Here is an 18,361-nt window from a genome sequence, read left to right on the forward strand (position 1 = left end):
TGACTGGTTTTGTGTTGAATTAAAAAACAAACAGATTTTGTCACTGAGAATCCCCAACCCCCATCCAAAATAAACTTCATAGGTTCCCTAGGGTTTGAAAAGTTCTGTTTTAGTTGAAATATTTCTGCTGGGTCTAGTAAGGTGTCTATGATCAATCAATGCATAGCATATTAATAAAAATAATTTATAAACAGCTTAATAATATCATTAAAACAAAAATTCAACACGAAACCAGTCAAACAGTAGTATATAAAAGCACGTGAAATGAGGGCAGGATATATTGTCTTCCATCTCAGGTAGTGAAACATCTTGGACAGGCCCTGAATCCAACAAACTGGGATCAACATTTTCTGGATTCCAGGTAATAGTGAGTTAATGAATGGGATCAATACTGAAGAAAAAGGCTGTTCAAAGTTTCCTTCCAGAAATAACAAACAAAAGTTTGAAACTTCCCCAAGCACTTCATTAATTAATGCTGGCTTTGCATAATTGTGTTGTGTAATCAGGATCTCTGTATATTTTCATTAATCTCTTCTCAGGCATCTTCAGTGCCCTGCTGACCATTCTCACCAGGAGGAGCTGATGGTTGTGCACAAGTTTAAAACTTTATGATTCAATTAAATACAGGATGCACACAGCATCTGGAATCCCAGTTCCTCTGAGAAGAATGAAACACTTTTCAAAGATTACCTGTCAGAATTTAACACTTTAAAAGACATCTTTAAAAGACATCTGAAGGCACCTTTGTTTAGGGAAGTTTTTAATATTTAATGCTGTATTGTTTTTAACACTTGATTGGAAGCTGCCCAGAGTGGCTGGGGAAACTCAGCCAAATGGGCAGGGTATAAATAAATTATTATTATTATTATTATTATTATTATTATTATTATTATTATTATACTGGACAAATGGACTCAGATTAAGATGTTTCTATTTTCAAGTAGGATTCAATCATATACCAGCAAATTCATTGTCTAACCTCCCCACAAAAAGATCAGTTAGAGACCCACAGTTCTAGAACTACGGTTTCCAGGATTGCCTAGTGTTATGTATTGGGTTTAACACTTTTTATGTTACAAGGCGCCTTCTAACCAATCGTATAAGCATTGGAAGGTGAACGTTCTAATGGCAAGTAAGCGCATGCACTTTCAACTGTCAACTGTCAGTTCATGTTGGGGCTTTTATTTTCCTATGAGTGAGCCATTTTCACTGACAATGTTGAATAAACGTAGTTGAAGAAGTTATACTGCCTTGGGCTTCTGACTTTTTTCGAACATTTAACAAAAATGACATAATTATTAAAGGAGTTAATACAACAAAAGCCCTTAAAAACCTACCATCTGTACTCAGACCTGCTGCTCTCAAACTACAGCCCCACCTGTGAAATATATTTAAAGCAGCACCATGACACTTTACACAGTCATAGTGAAATAGAGTCGCGTAGTTATTTCATGCTCTTTACTGCAGCTTGTGAAACAGTGAATGAATTTCCCCCAAAACCTCTGGCTTTATATATATTATTTACACAATGGGTCCTGTCTGATTGGCTGATTCTGCTTCCCTCCTGGAGCCCAACTGGGCTGCTACTGCAGGCCAATCAGATGTTGCATTCTAGGATAAAAGGTAAAGGGACCTCTGACCATTAGATCCAGTCGTGACCGACTCTGGGGTTGCGGCGCTCATTTTGCTTTATTGGCCGAGGGAGCCAGTGTACAGCTTCTGGGTCGTGTGGCCAGATGACTAAGACGCTTCTGGCGAACCAGAGCAGCACAGGGAAACCTTCCCGCCGGAGCGGTACCTATTTATCTACTTGCACTTTGATGTGCTTTTGAACTGCTAGGTTAGCAGGAGCAAGGACCAAGCAGCGGGAGCTCATCCCATCACAGGGATTTGAACCGCTGACCTTCTGATCGGCAAGTCCTAGGCTCTGTGGTTTAACCCACAGCGCGACCTGCGTCCCACAGCATTCTAGGATCCTACTGGCCTAATAGGCTGATTAACTTCCTCCTGGGGCCTGACTGGGCTGCACAACACCTGGTTTCTTCCAAAGCATCCTGGGAACTGTAGTTTGTTAAGAATGCTAAGTGCTGTTTCCCCTCATTGAGCTACAATTTACAGAGTGGTTTAGCATTCAATCCCTCTTACAGAAAACCATGGTAATTGTAGCTCTTTGAAGGGAAATAAGGTTCTCCTAACAACACTTAACAAACGATAGTTGGTTAACTCTTAATGTGACACTTAACAAACGATAGTTCCCAGGATTCCTGTGATTTCCCTTTTCTTGCAAGGAATCCTATTCGGAATAAGGGAATTTCCCTTAAAAAATGGGAAACGTTGACAGCTATGCCTTGAGGAAAGTGTGCTACTTTAAATGTAGAGTGCAGATGGGGCCTGACTCTTTCTATCCACTTATGAAAGGACAGTGACAGTATTGTGAAGCTTTATCTAGAGCAGACAGTTCCAAATGCAGCCGCTGCCTTATACAAAATCCAGTTGCCTCCTCAACTTCAGTATTGTCTACACTTGGAAAGAGCTGTGGCTCAATGGTGGACCACCAGTTTTTCATGCAAAAGAACCCAGATTCAGTGCCCAGCATCTCCAGGTAGGGCTGGAAGAGATCCCAATCGATATCCCAGATACTGCCAGTCATTTTAGACAATGCTGAACTCGATACACCAATGAAATGACTAAGTATAAGGCAGGTTCCTATGTTCCAGTGTGAACTAACAAACAGGTGCTCTCCTGGGTTTTGGGAAGGAATCTTTCTCCGGCCTACCTGGTGATTCCAGGGGCTGATTCTGGGACCTTCTGTGTACATAGGATGCTCTCCACCACAGAGCTGCACTCTTTCCCTGTATCAGCTGGACTCTGGACTCATGTGTAGATTAATAGATATTGAAGCTGCCCGTTGATCAGAAAATGGGAGCCAGTTTTACAGCTGGCAGCTTGGACAGAGTTGATCCGAAGGAGGTAAGTAGCCAATGGGACATAGTTGTATTTTAACCTGTATTTTAAATTGGTACCCCCCCCCCCATTATGTTTTTATTGTAATTTTACTGGTGTTAGCTGCCCTAAGTCTGGCTCTGGCCTGGGAGGGTGGGGTTTAAATAATAAAAATTATTATTATTATTATTACAACTGTAGATTTGGTTATTGCTGCTTCCCTCTGTCCCTTCCTTCATTCATTCTCTCTCTCTCTCTCTCTCTCTCTCTCTCTCTCTCAACTCTGGCTATTTTAGCCTAAGACTTCCCTCAACCACATCTAATTATTTTCAAACCTCTTTTAATCTTACATTTATTGCCCTAACTATTACTTTTAATAGTCAATAACAACTTATAATCCCTTCTCATAAGTCTTTTCTGTAATATTTCATATTCTCCTTACATAACTTCTTGTAGTCCTACAAGCGTAGTAACTTGAGTACAATTGTCTTTCAAATAACTCGCATATTTACTCCAATCTTTCAAGAATTTCTGGTCCCGCTGGTTTCGGATTCTTCCAGTCTTCTTGTCCAATTCTGCACAGTCCATTAATTTCATCTGCCATTCTTCTTTTGTCGGTAATTCTTCTTGCTTCCATTTCTGTGCCAATAATACTCTTGCTGCAGTTGTCGCATATAAAAACAACTTTTTATCTTGTCTAATAATATCAGTACCTACAATACCAAGTAGAAATGCTTCCCTGCTTGAAGATTTTGAATGACCAGGCTGGTGAACAGTTTCTACCAGTGATTGCTGTTCTTTGTCTTAATAGATCCAGTCAATACAAGCTCTCATACAGAGAGATTGCTGCTCTGGATTAGTCACAGCATCCATTATATTCAGGGACTTTAGACTCTCGAGTGCTGGGAACTCATTTATGAGAATGTAATGGCTCTTAATAGAGCAATTCATCTAATGGTTTGGGTTCATCTTCTGTGGAAATACCGAACAAGCTTCTTTTTTGTTGAAATGCTTCTGTCTGTGTGCAATATGTAATTCCGCTAAACCATAAAGTGTTGCTTCCTTCTAGGGTTGTTTTGGCAGCTGTGGAACAAGCTTGCTGAAGGCACAAGTCCCATCATGGCCTGCTGTCCTTGCTGATCAGGGGCAGGGACTGGCTGTGCTAAGGGCATTTCTAATCAGGAGGTGTTATGTACTGAAGTTCTCACCTGGGCCAGCAGGGGGATACTGTAGATAGTTCAGGTCCACATATGCAAATAAGGGATCGAAAGTGACGTTCAGTGATTGGATAGTTACAGAAAATGGTTACTGTTGCGTTCTAGTGGAGCTCTATATAAGCAGGCTGGCTGAACTCTTCAGTTCAGTTCTGTCCTGGCCTGTGAATAAACAAGAGCTGTTTGAAGAATCGCTGTGTCGTCTGATATGTTCACCCACAACTTAACACTGGCGATGAGGATGGGGTGGATGGACAACAGAGCACAGACAGATGCAGCCACCCTCTGAGCGGAGCTCAATCACTGAGCTGAAACACCAAGCGAAATTACTGAACGTCACTTTCGAACCCTTATTTGCTTATGTGGACCTGAACTATCTACAGTATCAGTTACAGATAGGTAGCCGTGTTGGTCTGCCATAGTCAAAACAAAAAAAATTCCTTCCAGTAGCACCTTAAAGACCAACTAAGTCAGTTCTTGGTATGAGCTTTCGTGTGCATGCACACTTCTTCAGATGAAGTGTGCATGCACACGAAAGCTCATACCAAGAACTGACTTAGTTGGTCTTTAAGGTGCTACAGGAAGGAATTTTTTTTTTTTTGTTTTATCTACAGTATCCCCCTGCTGGCCCAGGGTGAGAACTTCAGTACATAACAGGAACCCCATAGCACAGCAGATCCCACCCAGGTTAGCTACCACCACCAATCAGCTGATTGGTGCTGACAGCATGCCTTGCTTCCAATTGGGAGACAAGCATGTGAGGTCTGATTTGGCCCCCAGGCAGATGGTTCCTAACTCCTGGTATAGGAGCAGCGCCTGCACCAATTTTGACAACCCCACTTAAAGAAGGCAAGATCATGGACTAAAAGTTAAACAATTATGAAAATAGTTAGATGAGACTCAAGAGTATATACCACCAGCCAATATACCAAGCTTATTTTTACACACAATTTTATTCCCCCACTTGGGTAGTCCCACTTTGGTAGTTCCTGTGTGGAGCTTTGTTCATTAAAGAAAAAAGCATGCTGATTTAGATTCCTGCAGTGCAATGCATCAGCCTCAAATCTCTAAAGTTCCAGACCATCAACCCAGGCAGGGGAGTTATTATTATGAAGAAGAAAGTCTGCTCCAGTTGTTTTATTGAATTGGAAACATAAGAAGAGGATTCCCTTTCTGAATCTGATAACTCTGCTCTATTGCATAGTATTATTGGTGAACAATGACCATTGTGGGCTGGCAGAGAAACAAAAGCCTTCCTTCATGTCTGGCTTGCTGCAGGGAGCCAATTCTTTGTCTGCCTTTTATCAGGACAACATTTTGACTTGAAAGGAAGTTCTGTTTGTGAAGAATTGCATCTCTGCCCACCGCAACCCCCCAAGAATATTCAAGCTATTAAAAGAGCAGGATGATTGAGAGGCAGGGACATGGCTTTGTGCTCTGCCGTCCCAGGGTGGCAAAAGTTTTTAAAATATGTTTTGACATGAGGATAACTTGACCTTGCTATAGTGGATTAAGAGCAGGTTTAACAGAAATACAGCCGTACTTTGGAAGTCGAACAGAATTCGTTCCGGAAGTCTGTTCGACTTCCGAAACATTCGGAAACTGAAGGAAGCTCCTGCAGCCAACTGGAAGCCAAGGAAGCCCCATCAGACGTTTGGCTTCCAAAAATAGTTTGCATACCGGAGCAGTCACTTCCAGGTTTGCGGCGTTCGGGAGCCGAAATGTTCAAGAACTACGCTGTTCAAAAACCAAAGTATGACTGTATCAGAAATGTCTCTTGCCTGTGTTTCTAACCAACCTGGTCCCTCCAGATGTTTTGAACTAGAACCCCCAGTTTCCTGGCTTTTCTTTGTGTTTTAAACCACAGTTTCCTGTGACATCCACACTGGGAGATTGTGGTTTAAGCGCTCCATATGAACCAGGGTTGCAGACCAGGATCTGGGCAGCTCCTTCAAACATTGCCCTCATCAGACTCAATCTTCTCTCTCCAGAAAAAAGAGGCATTAGGGGCTAATGTTAAAGAAAGACCACTTTCCTGGGGTGATGCTACCAGTGGATTAGCCCACCTTTGCTTGGTGCAAAACCCAGATGTGAGTCACATACCAAAAATACTAACTTTGGGACAGGGAACCTGTGGCCCTCCATAAGTTGGTGGACTACATCTCCCATCATCCCTCATCCTTGGCTATGCTGGCTGGGGCTGATGGGAGTTGGCATACTCCAGTACACTTCTAGAATGTGTGTGTTGGTTCTACTGTCATCTTTTCACTGTAGAGTCTTCTCTTCTATAGAATGTTTTTGTTTTTCTCCTCAATTGCTTATGGTGCTGCTGCCATTCTGGGAACCAGAGATAAAAATGAGGCAAGGATAAGGCAGACAACATAGATAGGTTGCCTTAGAAACCCTTCTTTAAAACAGTATCCCTTCATGGAAGCTAGACACCAAGGTTACAGGCTCCTTGCGAATATTCCTCTGCTCTGTGACCAATGGATTTTCACCCTATCTCATAGCTCTTTCATTTATCAAAAAACCACTGTAGGATTCCCAAAGGACTTTTTCACTAGGGCTTGGAATTGTGATCTGATGAGCCTTCTTGTGTGCTTTGATCAGAAATCTCTGTGCCAAGAACTTGGGATGAGCTCTCATCAATGTGTATGTTGCAGTGCATATGTCCTATCTAAATATTTGTTAGCTTTGCAGATGTGAATGCTGAAGCCGTTTAAAATCTACAGATAAAGCATTGTCGTCACCCTGTCCAAGCAAAGGATACCAGTGCACAAGTTGGAAATCATGAGCCTAGAGGCATAAAATTTGGATTTTATGCGGACCTTCCTCATGCACAATTCTGGTATCAATACATTGAAACGAAATGCAGATAAGCTTGACAATTTGCACTTCTCTGAATTTCAGGATGCAGTTCTCCTACCAAAGAAATACATTGGAAAATGCGTACATTAGAGGGCGAAATGTGTACAAGAAGGTAGGGTGAAAATAACATATAAAGTATATATTAGAGAAAATTGTGTGCAAAAATGCATGCATTAGGGAAAATGGCATATAAAAATGTGTATATTCAGAGAAATGTTCACACACACAAGAAGTGTACAATTTTTTTCTGCAGACCTTTTAGGAGAAACCCAAAAGTGAGGCAGAATTGGGGTGAACTTCACTTAAGGGGTGGCATCACCACTAAATGTGAAGGATCTGTGGTGGATTCGTTCATTTATTTTTCATTTGTTTACTTGTATCATTAATAGAGAAGCTTTTTGCCAAGGCTGACTGAAGTGCAGGAGGAACTTTTACTGTAAGAAGGTGGGTAGGTGTATGGTTATTATTACAATTCTTTATATTCCCCTTTCAAGATACAGATCCTTCCATATTTTTTTTAAATAAGATATTTATTAACATTTTCACAAGTTTTATAAAACACAAAAATCACACAAAAAAGACACAAAAAGTATAAAAAAGAAAAAAATCAAAAATAAAAACAAACAAAAATCACATGTATAATTTCATTCCCTTATATTGGTGAAAATAACTTTCCCGACCTCCTCATACCTCTCCTTACTGCATTCCAATCTCTAATTAGTTTGTCTTCAACAAATCCTTCCCTTAGTTTAGATTAAACTTCTTAACAATTCTTTCCATATTACATAATGATTACAGCTAGCAACCCCTTAATTTCAGAATCAGCATCATCTTAACATTCAATGATTTTACAATATTTCTTAAGATAATCTTTATATTTCTTCCAATCTTCTTCCGCAGTCTCTTTCCCCTGTTCTCGGATTCTGCCAGTCATCTCTGCCAGTCCCATATAGTCTATAACTTTCATCTGCCATTCTTCCACGGTGGGTAGTTCTTCTGTCTTCCAATACTTTGCAATAAGTATTCTTGCTGCTGTTGTCGCATACATGAAAAAGTCCTATCCTTCTTTGACACCAATTGGCCGACCATACCCAGGAGAAAGGCCTCTGGTTTCTTTAAGAAGGTATATTTAAGTACCTTTTTCATTTCATTATAAATCTTCTCCCAGAAAGCCTTAATCCTTGGGCACGTCCACCAAAGGTGAAAGAATGTTCCTTCTGTTTCTTTACATTTCCAGCATTTATTGTCAGACAAGTGGTATATTTTTGCAAGCTTGACTGGGGTCATGTACCACCTATAAATCATTTTCAAAATATTTTCTTTTAAGGCATTACATGCCGTAAATTTTATACCGGTGGTCCATAACCGTTCCCAGTCTTCAAACATAATATTATGACCAATATCTTGTGCCCACTTGATCATAGCTGATTTAACTGTTTCATCCTGCGTATTCCATTCCAACAGCAAGTTATACATTTTTGACAAATTCTTAGTTTTGGGTTCTAACAGTTCTGTCTCCAATTTCGATTTCTCCACCTGAAAACCATTTTTCCTATCGGACTTAAACACCTCCATTATTTGATAATAATGGAGCCAGTCTCGCACTTTATCCTTCAGTTTCTCATAACTCTGCAATTTCAGTTTATCCCCCTCCTGTTCCACAATTTCCCAATATTTCGGCCATTTGGACTCCATATTTAATTTTTTCACAGCCTTTGCCTCCATTGGGGATAACCACCTAGGGGTTTTGTTTTCCAGCAAGTCTTTATACCTGGTCCAGACATTAAACAATGCTTTCCTGACAATATGATTTTTAAAAGCTTTATGAGCTTTAACCTTGTCATACCACAAATATGCATGCCACCCAAAGGTATTGTTGAACCCTTCTATGTCCAAAATATCTGTATTCTCAAGAAGTAGCCAATCCTTCAACCAGCAGAAGGCTGCTGCTTCATAATAAAGTTTAAAGTCTGGCAGGGCAAACCCCCCTCTTTCTTTAGCGTCAGTTAGTATCTTAAATTTTATTCTGGGCTTTTTGCCCAGATACAGATCCTTCCAAGGCAACATGCAGTTCGCATCATGTGTAGTTAGGCCCTAACCTGGGTGTTGTTGGTGTAACATGGAAGCACCTAAAGAAAATCTTTCAGAAGAGGAATAGGATTGTTTCATATGGTACTGGGATGCAAGGTGTTGTTGTCGTTTAGTCGTGTTTGACTCTTCGTGACCCCATGGACCAGAGCACGCCAGGCACTCCTGTCCTCCACTGCTTCCCGCAGTTTGGTCAGACTCATGTTAGTAGCTTCGAGAACACTGTCCAACCATCTCGTCCTGTCGTCCCCTTCTCCTTGTGTCCTCAAATCTTTCCCAACATCAGGGTCTTTTCCAGGGAGTCTTCTCTTCTCATGAGGTGGGATGCAAGGTAAATTTATATAATACAATATCTGTTTCCATCTAATATAGATGACATCCCCTTTTCTATTTTGCCTTCCTGTTCTGTGGACTTTCCTTTACATCCTAGTAATTTCTTAATTCATATTACATTACATTGTGCATTGACAAAATGTGACCTTTTTATTATTAAAAAATTAAAATAAAAATATTTGGCAATATGGAGATATGATAATGGGATATGATGGGAGACTGGTTGTTTCAAGACCAGGGAATGTGACTCAAACCCTCTGATGGAAGCTGAAGGTTAAATTTTGCCTGTCAGAGTGTACAAAGAGTTGAATAACTGAGGTATGGATTTAGCCCCGAAGCATAAGAATAGTTGGAGGTAAGGCACAACTGCTTGAAATATCATTTTCTGTGAGTGTCTTCTGGGGGAAGCCATGACTGTTAAAGCAGTCAGTATTCTGCAGGAGGGATTAAAATACATACTGGAACTCTGGACTTGTGCAATCAAAGTGGATGAAAATGCTCCATTGTACTAAGTACAAGAAAACCACTTTAAGGGGGAAATGACACTTTTTTCTTACACTGTGCTTTAACATCCATGGCTTTCCCCTAAAGAATATTGGGAACTGTAGTTTGTTAAGGGTTCTGCCGTCACATGATGGTTAAAATGGCAGAAGTGCTTTAAATGGTCTGGATGTAACCTGAGTGCAAGCAAATCTGTGATGGCCTGGGAATCGGATTCAGAGGCTGAACCTGAGGAATCCCAGCCTGCACTGGAGTCCCCGCCTCCAGGCTGAGCCGGGGCTGGGGTTTGAACCTGAAGGGCCCTCACCTGTGCCGGATCCTCAGGAGCAGACACCAGTTGAATCTGCTCTGGCTCCGGAGATGATCGAGGACCCATTGCCTGCAGGTCCTCCACTCTCAGCCCCGTCAGGGGAAGGTGAGGTTGCCTCTGGGTGCAGTAACCCTCCAGCCTCTCCTGAGCTGCAGAGGCTCAGGACAGAGGCAGAGGAAACAAAGTTCTCACAGGAGTGCTCGCCTCCAGGCCAGGAGAGGCGAGTCACCTGTGGACCGGGGCTGCCCTATGCCTCAGAGGAGATAAAAGCCAGCCAGCCTAGTCTCAGGTTGCAGGAGCAACATTGTTGGTAACCTGTTCCTGCCGGCACCCTGTCCTGCTCTTCTGCCAGAGTTCCTGACCTCACCCAACTCCTTGCCTTGGACCCCGCTTCAGTCTTGATGTACACCCCCCATACCACACCCTCAACCTCAGACTGGACTCGGACCACACCGCATGGTAACCCCCCCGGGACCAACACAAAATCAGGGTGAATGCCGAATCAGCAGACCATCTGGAGGAGCCACGTAATGGCCTCTCACTTCCAGTAGGGTCTCCCGCAGCACAAATTATGAGGCTACTTAGGACTAGCAGCTGTCTTGGGCAAGATCTACCTTCTACCAAGGAGGCGTTATTTTATAGCTTCTCTATACTCCGTTGCAGCTGGTATTTCTGGCCTGGAATCTCTTCAAGGCATTAACCATGGAATCTTATCCTTGTCATATCATCTCACAGCAATCAGATGTGTCAGTGGGTTGGAGAGTCTCCCATGTTCCTTCACCAGCCACTGTGGTTCATATCTTTTCCTTGTTTTCCGCCTGAAGTCTTCTCTCCAGTCATGGAAGGCTACAAGTACATGAACCCGCTTTTTATGCTCTTGAATGAGGCGGCTGGGTGTCTCTGCCACCCCTTCATTGCATACACAGCACTTACTCAAAAGCCCTTGACTGAAATTTTTACTTTGCTTTCCATTCAAGTCCTCCTCTTGCTTGAAGTTACCCTATAGCCAACCTTGAGCTGGCCTGACAAGATTTATTGATCATTCCTGTTGGTTTAAAATCTGCTCAAGTTACTCCAGCTACAAATTGGCGTACACAGAAATGCATTTACTTATTTCATCTATATTCCCTCCCCCCCCCCAAAGTTCCTCCAAGATTTTGCAGTTGCTTGGACAGAGTTGTTCCGCCTGGCCTTTGGCTTGGAGTCAATTTGATTCCCTCCCCCTCTTTCTTTTTCCTTTCTCCTCCTGTGATGAGGCTGCATTTTAATGTTTTAATGTATTTTAATCTTGCTTTTTAAGTTGCATTTCAATCAACATGTTTTTTATTGGTTGTTAGTCGCCCTGAGCCTGGTCTCGGCTGGGGAGGGCTGGGTATAAATAAATTATTATTATTATTATTATTATTATTATTATTATTATTATCATTATTATTATTATTATTATTAAGATAATCATTCCCTCTATTTCCTATGTTCAGTTTGCAGGTTCTGTTGGTTATGTAGCCAAAACAACCAAACACACACACACACACACACACACACACACACACACACACACACACACACACTATAGGGAGGCCTGAGGAAAACCCCAAGCTAGAAAAAATACAAAATAACTTTAGCGATTCCGCGCCCCAGACTTGCAATCCCCTGAGAACTGATCATGTTCACTTGCTGTTGAGCCCCCCCCCCCCCCGAAAACTGAAGAGGAGACTAGAATAGAGTGGTGGAATTCTGAACAAGGGAGCATACCACACTGCAACACTTTGTTGCAGGTCTGCCTTGTTGTGAGATATGACGGGATGGTTAAACCCTCGTGCTGATGGAGGCTGATGGAGGGCCTCTGCAGAGAGCAGAGAATACAGCCAATTTGGATTTTGGCTCTGCGCCCTAGGAATCCCTAGATCTCAGCCTTCCTTCAATGAGCTGCTGGCATTCTACCTGCACAATTGTTTCTGTAGTTGCTTTATTGGTCGTTTGAGTTTTCTTTAGGTCAAGGAAAGGAGGGGCAGGGTAGGATGCCCTGACCCTCCTTGCCCTGCTGCCAAACTTGCCTTGATGCTTGGTCCGCTGGGGCTCCTTGAAGCGAATGGAGTGGGCTCCACTTGCCAGGATGCTCCATGTTTTTATGTCTGGCTAGTTACTGCAACGAGGACAGGAGGTGTGGTTCAAATCCAGCCATCCTGCTGGGAAGAGGGAGTGGACAATGGGTGTTGATTAAATGGGGAGTGGACAATAGCAGCTGAGTCAAGTGGCAGTTAGTTCCATAGGGCAGGGTTTCCTAAACTCGGGTCTCCAGCTGTTTTTAGGTTACAATTCCCACCATCCCTAGCTAGCAAGACCCAGTAGTCAGGGACGATGGGAATTTTGGTCCAAGAACAGCTGGAAGAGACCCAAGTTTGCAAAATCCTGTCTTAGTGGATAGACCTTCCAACCTTCCTTCTTTGTGATCCTGTTTGCACACTATTAGTAATATTACTGAAAAGCACTGACTAGATCTTACTTTATTTTTGTTTTATGTATTGGCAACAACACAATTTTTAACGTTCCAGTTACCCTGCAGGTACTTTGCACTCTACCTTTTATACTAGGTTAGATTTTAGCTGGTTTTAATCTGTACTTGCAGCTGGAACATTTAGCTGAATCTTTTACTGTATTCGGAAACGACAGCCTAACCTGTATAACTGAGGGGGAAAGAGCTTGTGGGGTGGGTGTGCTTTTAAAGAAGGCTAAACTTGCCCTCCCCTGCTAGGGTAGCACTGAACAGTAGCTTTCCTACAGACTTCCAACCCCTAGAATATAGATCCCGAGTTTTACGTTTTTACATAATTTTGCTTCAAGCACACAGTGACCTTACTATGCCCTTATTTGCCTGACCTTTTGAAATAAATAAATAAATAAATAAATAAATAAATAAATAAATAAATGTGCCTTTCTTACCCTCTCCTCGCACGTTTTTTACTCACATTTACACTTTCTCAGCTGGGGCCAAGCACTTTGTCACCATGAAACAGATCTCACACATTCTGACTTAAATTCTCACTAGTATGTTATTATTTTGCAGTTTATATAACAACCTGACACACAAATCAGTTGAACCCCAGATCTCTTGGGACGTGATTCCACCTTATTGATTTCAACGGGAGAGATTTTATTATGCATTCAAACGGTCCTATTGAAAGCTACGGCACTGAAAACAACTTAACTTTGACGGGGCTGCACCTAGATTTGTGGCTTGCTGTTTCTGTGGAACAAGACTAGTTAACATTTAACTTAAAATGCATAATATCAGAGATATACCATTTCTAACAGCCACCGATCTAAAAATTTACAGTGGGTAACGTGAGCAAAAGAAAACATTTTATTATTGCACATAATCCAGCAGAACAACTGATGAAAACTCCTGGACGATATTATACAAATTGCCATACACTTTTTTATTTTTTTAAAAAACTTGTGATTAAGGTGTGTTGTTGGTGGTGACAACATTTTCCGTTTTTGTAAGACCTGAAAAATCAAACAACAGACACCTACTTTTGAAGGCATGCAAACTTGAGGTAAACCTGTCCTTGCTTGCGCTGGGAAACAAAAACCCAGCAGGCTTGTGCATACATTTGTTCTGATCCATCGGTTCTTTGAGGATGCCAGCATTACGCTGCACACATGCAGCTCCCCTACCAACAAGACCCTTCAACTCGCTTTAAAAGAGAGGGCAGATTACCAATGCATGTGCACAGAGCCCCTTCCATTGAAGCAAATGAAAAGTCTCCATCATTTGTGCACCTGGGCTCACACGGGGTTCTGGATTTGAGGCATGATGTTTGTGCATTTTAAAAGTTTGTCACGTTCAAGCTCATCTTTGGAACAACGAGAACTAGGAAATTGCCATTTTAAAAACACGGAAGGCTGGGGTTCACAGGACTCTAGAAAGATATGGCAGGGAATATGAAACTGCTTGGGAGCTGCATTATCAAACGTAACCTGTTTGTGCTCTACTGAATTACTTATCATTACTTCTTGGAGGTAGACCTGTGGCTACCTGTATGTAAACACAGCAGTTATTACAGGTTGTAGGGACCAAGGGATAACCATGTTTGCACAAGCCCTCCGGATCTACATACAACACATATGGTTAGGATTCAAAGAACTACCCAAACAGTTCTGTACACTAAACTGCAGTCATGACGTGCTGAATGGCAAACTGCACATGAAAGTGATGAGTTTCAAATGCAGCTTGGGATTTGGCATGGAGTTTCAGGTGTTCAAATGAATTAACAAACAAACCCCACAGTGGATGCACACAAGCTTTTGGGCACGTCTAAAGAAGCCCTCTCGATCCCAGTTCATATATTTATATATGCCACATAAAGCAAATCTACCTACTTTCCCCATCACATTGTAAGGAACAAAGCACAAGAATGAGACAGCAGAACATCATATTTGTATGAAGCGGGGTTTATGAGGTGGGGGTAGGGTTGGCAACAATTTCTGCCTTTTTCAAAAGGACCAGATTTTGTGCTTCATGATAAATAAAGGCCACTGAGGTCTCTCAAAGAAAATAACATACATAGTTATAAAGCAGTTTGCATACTGAAATTGGACATCTGGCGGCTAGGGAGCCAGGAAACAGGCTGTCACATTTCAAAAGCAAATAACAGCCTATTTGTTACAAACACCTTTAGAAGAGAAAAAATAATCATAAAACCCAAGGCTGGCTAAATTGTTATCACCCCATGTTCTGCAGATGTTCCTCAAACATGGCTAAGCATTTTGCTGAAGCCTCTTCCAATACATGGGCTGCTGGGCAGAGATAATGTATCCCTCTTCCTCCAATTTACAATATAATTTGATTAAAGTAGAAAAAGCAAGTGGGAAAGGCACAAAATGTCATCACTCCTGCTTCCCAATTTCATTTTCAGCGACTTATGAATTCTAAGTAATCTGATCTGAAAAAAATACTACCCTGGTGTCTACCTGCTGCCTGTCTATGGCACCATATTTATAAGGCTTTCACTGCTTGGCAACTGCAACTGGAGCCTTCCTTTTTAAACCCAACATTTTTCAAGTTCCTTTTTTCCACTTTCTCATTTTAACCAGCTTCTGCTGCACCAAGGAGTGTCAGCAAACATACAAGTTCACAGTCAGTTTTAAATAAGGCACATTTTAAAGCTTTTGAAATTGAATCAAAGTCTATGCTTTGGGAGGGGAGGAAAAACATCCAAACACATTTAGGGCTGATTCATGCATTACATTTTTTAGGGTTCTGCATATGCCAGGTCATATGTGCATCTGAATACCCAGAGAAAAACATAATGTACAAAGTGAATCTCACGGCTGGTCTAACTTCTGGGGAATAGGCAACTTCCAACGACAAGAATATGCTGACAAGGCACTGCTTAACTGAGCACTGACTTCATCTACCAGTACTTTGCGAACCACATTCAAAATGCAGCCCTTAGTGAGAAGGTTTCTTAAACTCTAAAAAAGATTCACTCTATCTAATTCCTACTTGGCAGAACTGCAGAGGATTCATTTCTAGGGACTGCTTATAAGACTACATTGAAGCATCCTTACACTGAAATCCATGGGTGTTTTCATTTTTTCCACTGTGGATTCACTTGGATCCTAATGTGGATCCACTACTCAAGGAAATGGCTTTTGCCTGCTCTAAAATCTGGACTTCTACGCAGAATTTTTTCAGAGTTATGCAGCAGCGGGGGGCATAGCCTAACCTTTCCTAACACTGGATTCATAACAATCTTGGTTTGGGTGGGAGAAGTTAAATCAACAGCTATAACAATTATTCCTGGCTGCTACATAGCTTAGAAACATGGTGTTCTTCAGGAGATTTATAACGACGAGTCTTCCAGTGAAGCCTGGAATTTTCAAGGTGGAATTTGAAGGAGAGACTGCCTTGTTTGTGTTTCCACAATTACAGATGAATCCTTGTTTCTTCAAACTGCAGTACAACAGTATCAACAAAGTTATGAAACTTTAAGGCAATTCTCATTCACAACAGAAGGAAGAATGAGGAGGGGGATGCAACAGTCAAGGTTTCTTCCTGCTGGGCAGAAGAGATCGTCTATAGTTGGGGGCCTAGGCTAACAAGCTCTTCAGAAGCCTTCTATGGAAGTTCATGACCACAATGCCAACACTGGGTTCTAAGCTCCTGCCTCTTTAGATGGTTCTGAATGGATGGTGTTATACCTCTGGCAAGGCATAGATGTCAGCAGAAACTTCTGTAAGAATAGAAATCAGCGAGAAAGAAAACAGGGAGTAGCAATGGTAATAGAAAATATAATTATTGGTTTAAGTTAATGTTTAAGATGTCACACTCCAAAAAGCTTTCAACAAGAGGTGTCAGGATAAAGGAATTATTTAACAAGGAATTAAGAGGCCTTAACTCAGCAAAAGTCATGGCTGAATCATCGCAATTCATTTTATGTAGGGTTGCACTTAAAAATGAAGCTACAGCTAGAATGCAGCCACTGGCTATTGAGCAGAACAGCAAAATGGGATCATGTAACACCAATCCTGAAAGTGCTTCACTGACTGCCTGTAAGCTACCTGGCCCAATTCACAATCCTAATGCTAGTATTTAAAGTCTGAGATGGTTTGGGTCTCATGTATTTACAGGAGTTTGTGTATATGAGTGTGGTTCTGTAAGGAAGCTTTTGCAGCTTCTTGTTATTTTTTTATTCAAGATCTGAGATATGTGTGTGTGTGTGTCAGGGAGGGGGGGGACATGGAGAGAGGGTAGATAGATATCCTGTTGTGACCCTGTATGCAAATTTTCTTGGGACCAACCCCTCACTGAACTGCTTCTAAATAAACATGCACAGAACTGGAAGCTCTTCTCTTCTTCACAAAACAGGATAGTTGTGCACTGATGTGTAGCCAGATAACCAAGTTGTCCTTTTACAAAAAGGTTCCAAAGCGAAATCTTCATTTCCCAAAATGTCAAAACAATAGGGCACTCTGAGCCATTTCATTTGTCCCCCTTACCTTGTCTTAGCATCTCATCATGTCAGAAAATGGACAAATAAGATGGAGAGGCCAACGTTCAATAGGATGACCATGCAAATGATGATTGTGTTAGGTCCCTAAGGAAAAAAACAACAAGAAGAGTATAATGTTATCTACGGTGATTTAGAAGACACAGATGAAAAACTTCCTCACTTGTGAAAGCAAAAATAATTCTGTCAATGGCTTTTATGCATTATAGCCACCACTGTCAGAAGCAATTCGTAGAGCAGTGGTGGGAACCTGTGTCTCACCAGATGTTGTTGGACTACAACTACCATAATCCTTGTCCACTGACCATGATGGCTGAAGCTGATGGGAGCTGCAGTCCAACAACATTCACACATTAGCCACCCTTGTCCTGCAGTAAGTACTAATGAAATCAATAGGGTTAGGGCTATTTGCTTTCATTCCATCATCACCGCACCTAAACATTTGTGCAGGTCACTCTCATGCCACCATATCTGGGGTAATGTTCATTTCAATGCCTGGAGCAAGCTGCGCTAAATCTGCATTTTGGGAGAAGCTACACATGTTGCATACCTGCCTTTCCTGCAGCTGTTAAAGGCACTGGAGCCCTGTGCACAGAAAAGATGGTAACCAAATTTTCTTCTGCAAATATACCACCTGAGGCATTTTTCTAGACTGTAGAGTGACAGCAGGGATGTCAACCCCTGTTTTGCTGGCTCTGCTCCTGTGAGTTCAGCATTAGCCTGTTTTTTAAAAAAGCTGGTGAATGCTACACTCATATGAACTTCGGGGGGAAATCACTTCTATGTATACAGGCAGAAACTCAGGCTGGAAGATGTTTTCCCCACCATGGATATAGCCATACCTGTTCAATTTCTGCATGTCAGACACAGAAGCACGGCTATGAGAAAAAGAGGGGAGTTCTAACCCGGCACTCCAATACACCAGCTGCTCTCAACCTGATGCCTTCCAGATATTGTTGGACTCCAACTCTAAACAGCCGCAGCCAGCAAGCCCAATAGTTAGGGATGGTTGGAACTGTAACATCTGGAGGGCACCAGGCTGGGAAGTTTGCAATATAACTTTATTGGGAGCACCCAGCAGGGCTTAC

General features: G+C 41.9%; 1 protein-coding gene and 1 long non-coding RNA gene across 6 annotated transcripts in view; one reads left to right on the forward strand and one right to left on the reverse strand.

Moving 5' to 3' along the window:
- The window catches only part of LOC310848003, a 222,727-nt gene that overhangs the window by 57,597 nt on the left and 146,769 nt on the right, over nt 1-18,361 (forward strand). The gene's annotated exons all lie outside the window — the stretch shown is intronic.
- The window catches only part of JPH2 (junctophilin 2), a 61,541-nt gene continuing 56,775 nt past the window's right edge, over nt 13,596-18,361 (reverse strand). For 3 of the 5 annotated variants that reach the window (XR_014566075.1, XM_083746208.1, XM_083746207.1), the window contains 2 exons: nt 17,263-17,360; nt 13,596-16,496 (listed from right to left, as the gene is read on the reverse strand). Coding sequence is in view for 3 of the 5 variants with exons in the window: in XM_083746208.1 (XP_083602334.1) it covers nt 17,280-17,360 (81 nt within the window). In the remaining 2 variants the exon portion in view is untranslated. Of the gene's footprint in view, nt 16,497-17,262; nt 18,210-18,361 lie in introns of all 5 variants that reach the window. The other 2 variants (XR_014566076.1, XM_083746209.1) reach the window with 2 other exon arrangements.

This window comes from Podarcis gaigeae (genome assembly GCF_964106915.1).
Source record: "Podarcis gaigeae genome assembly, chromosome: 6".
NCBI classification, from domain to species: Eukaryota; Metazoa; Chordata; class Lepidosauria; order Squamata; family Lacertidae; genus Podarcis; species Podarcis gaigeae.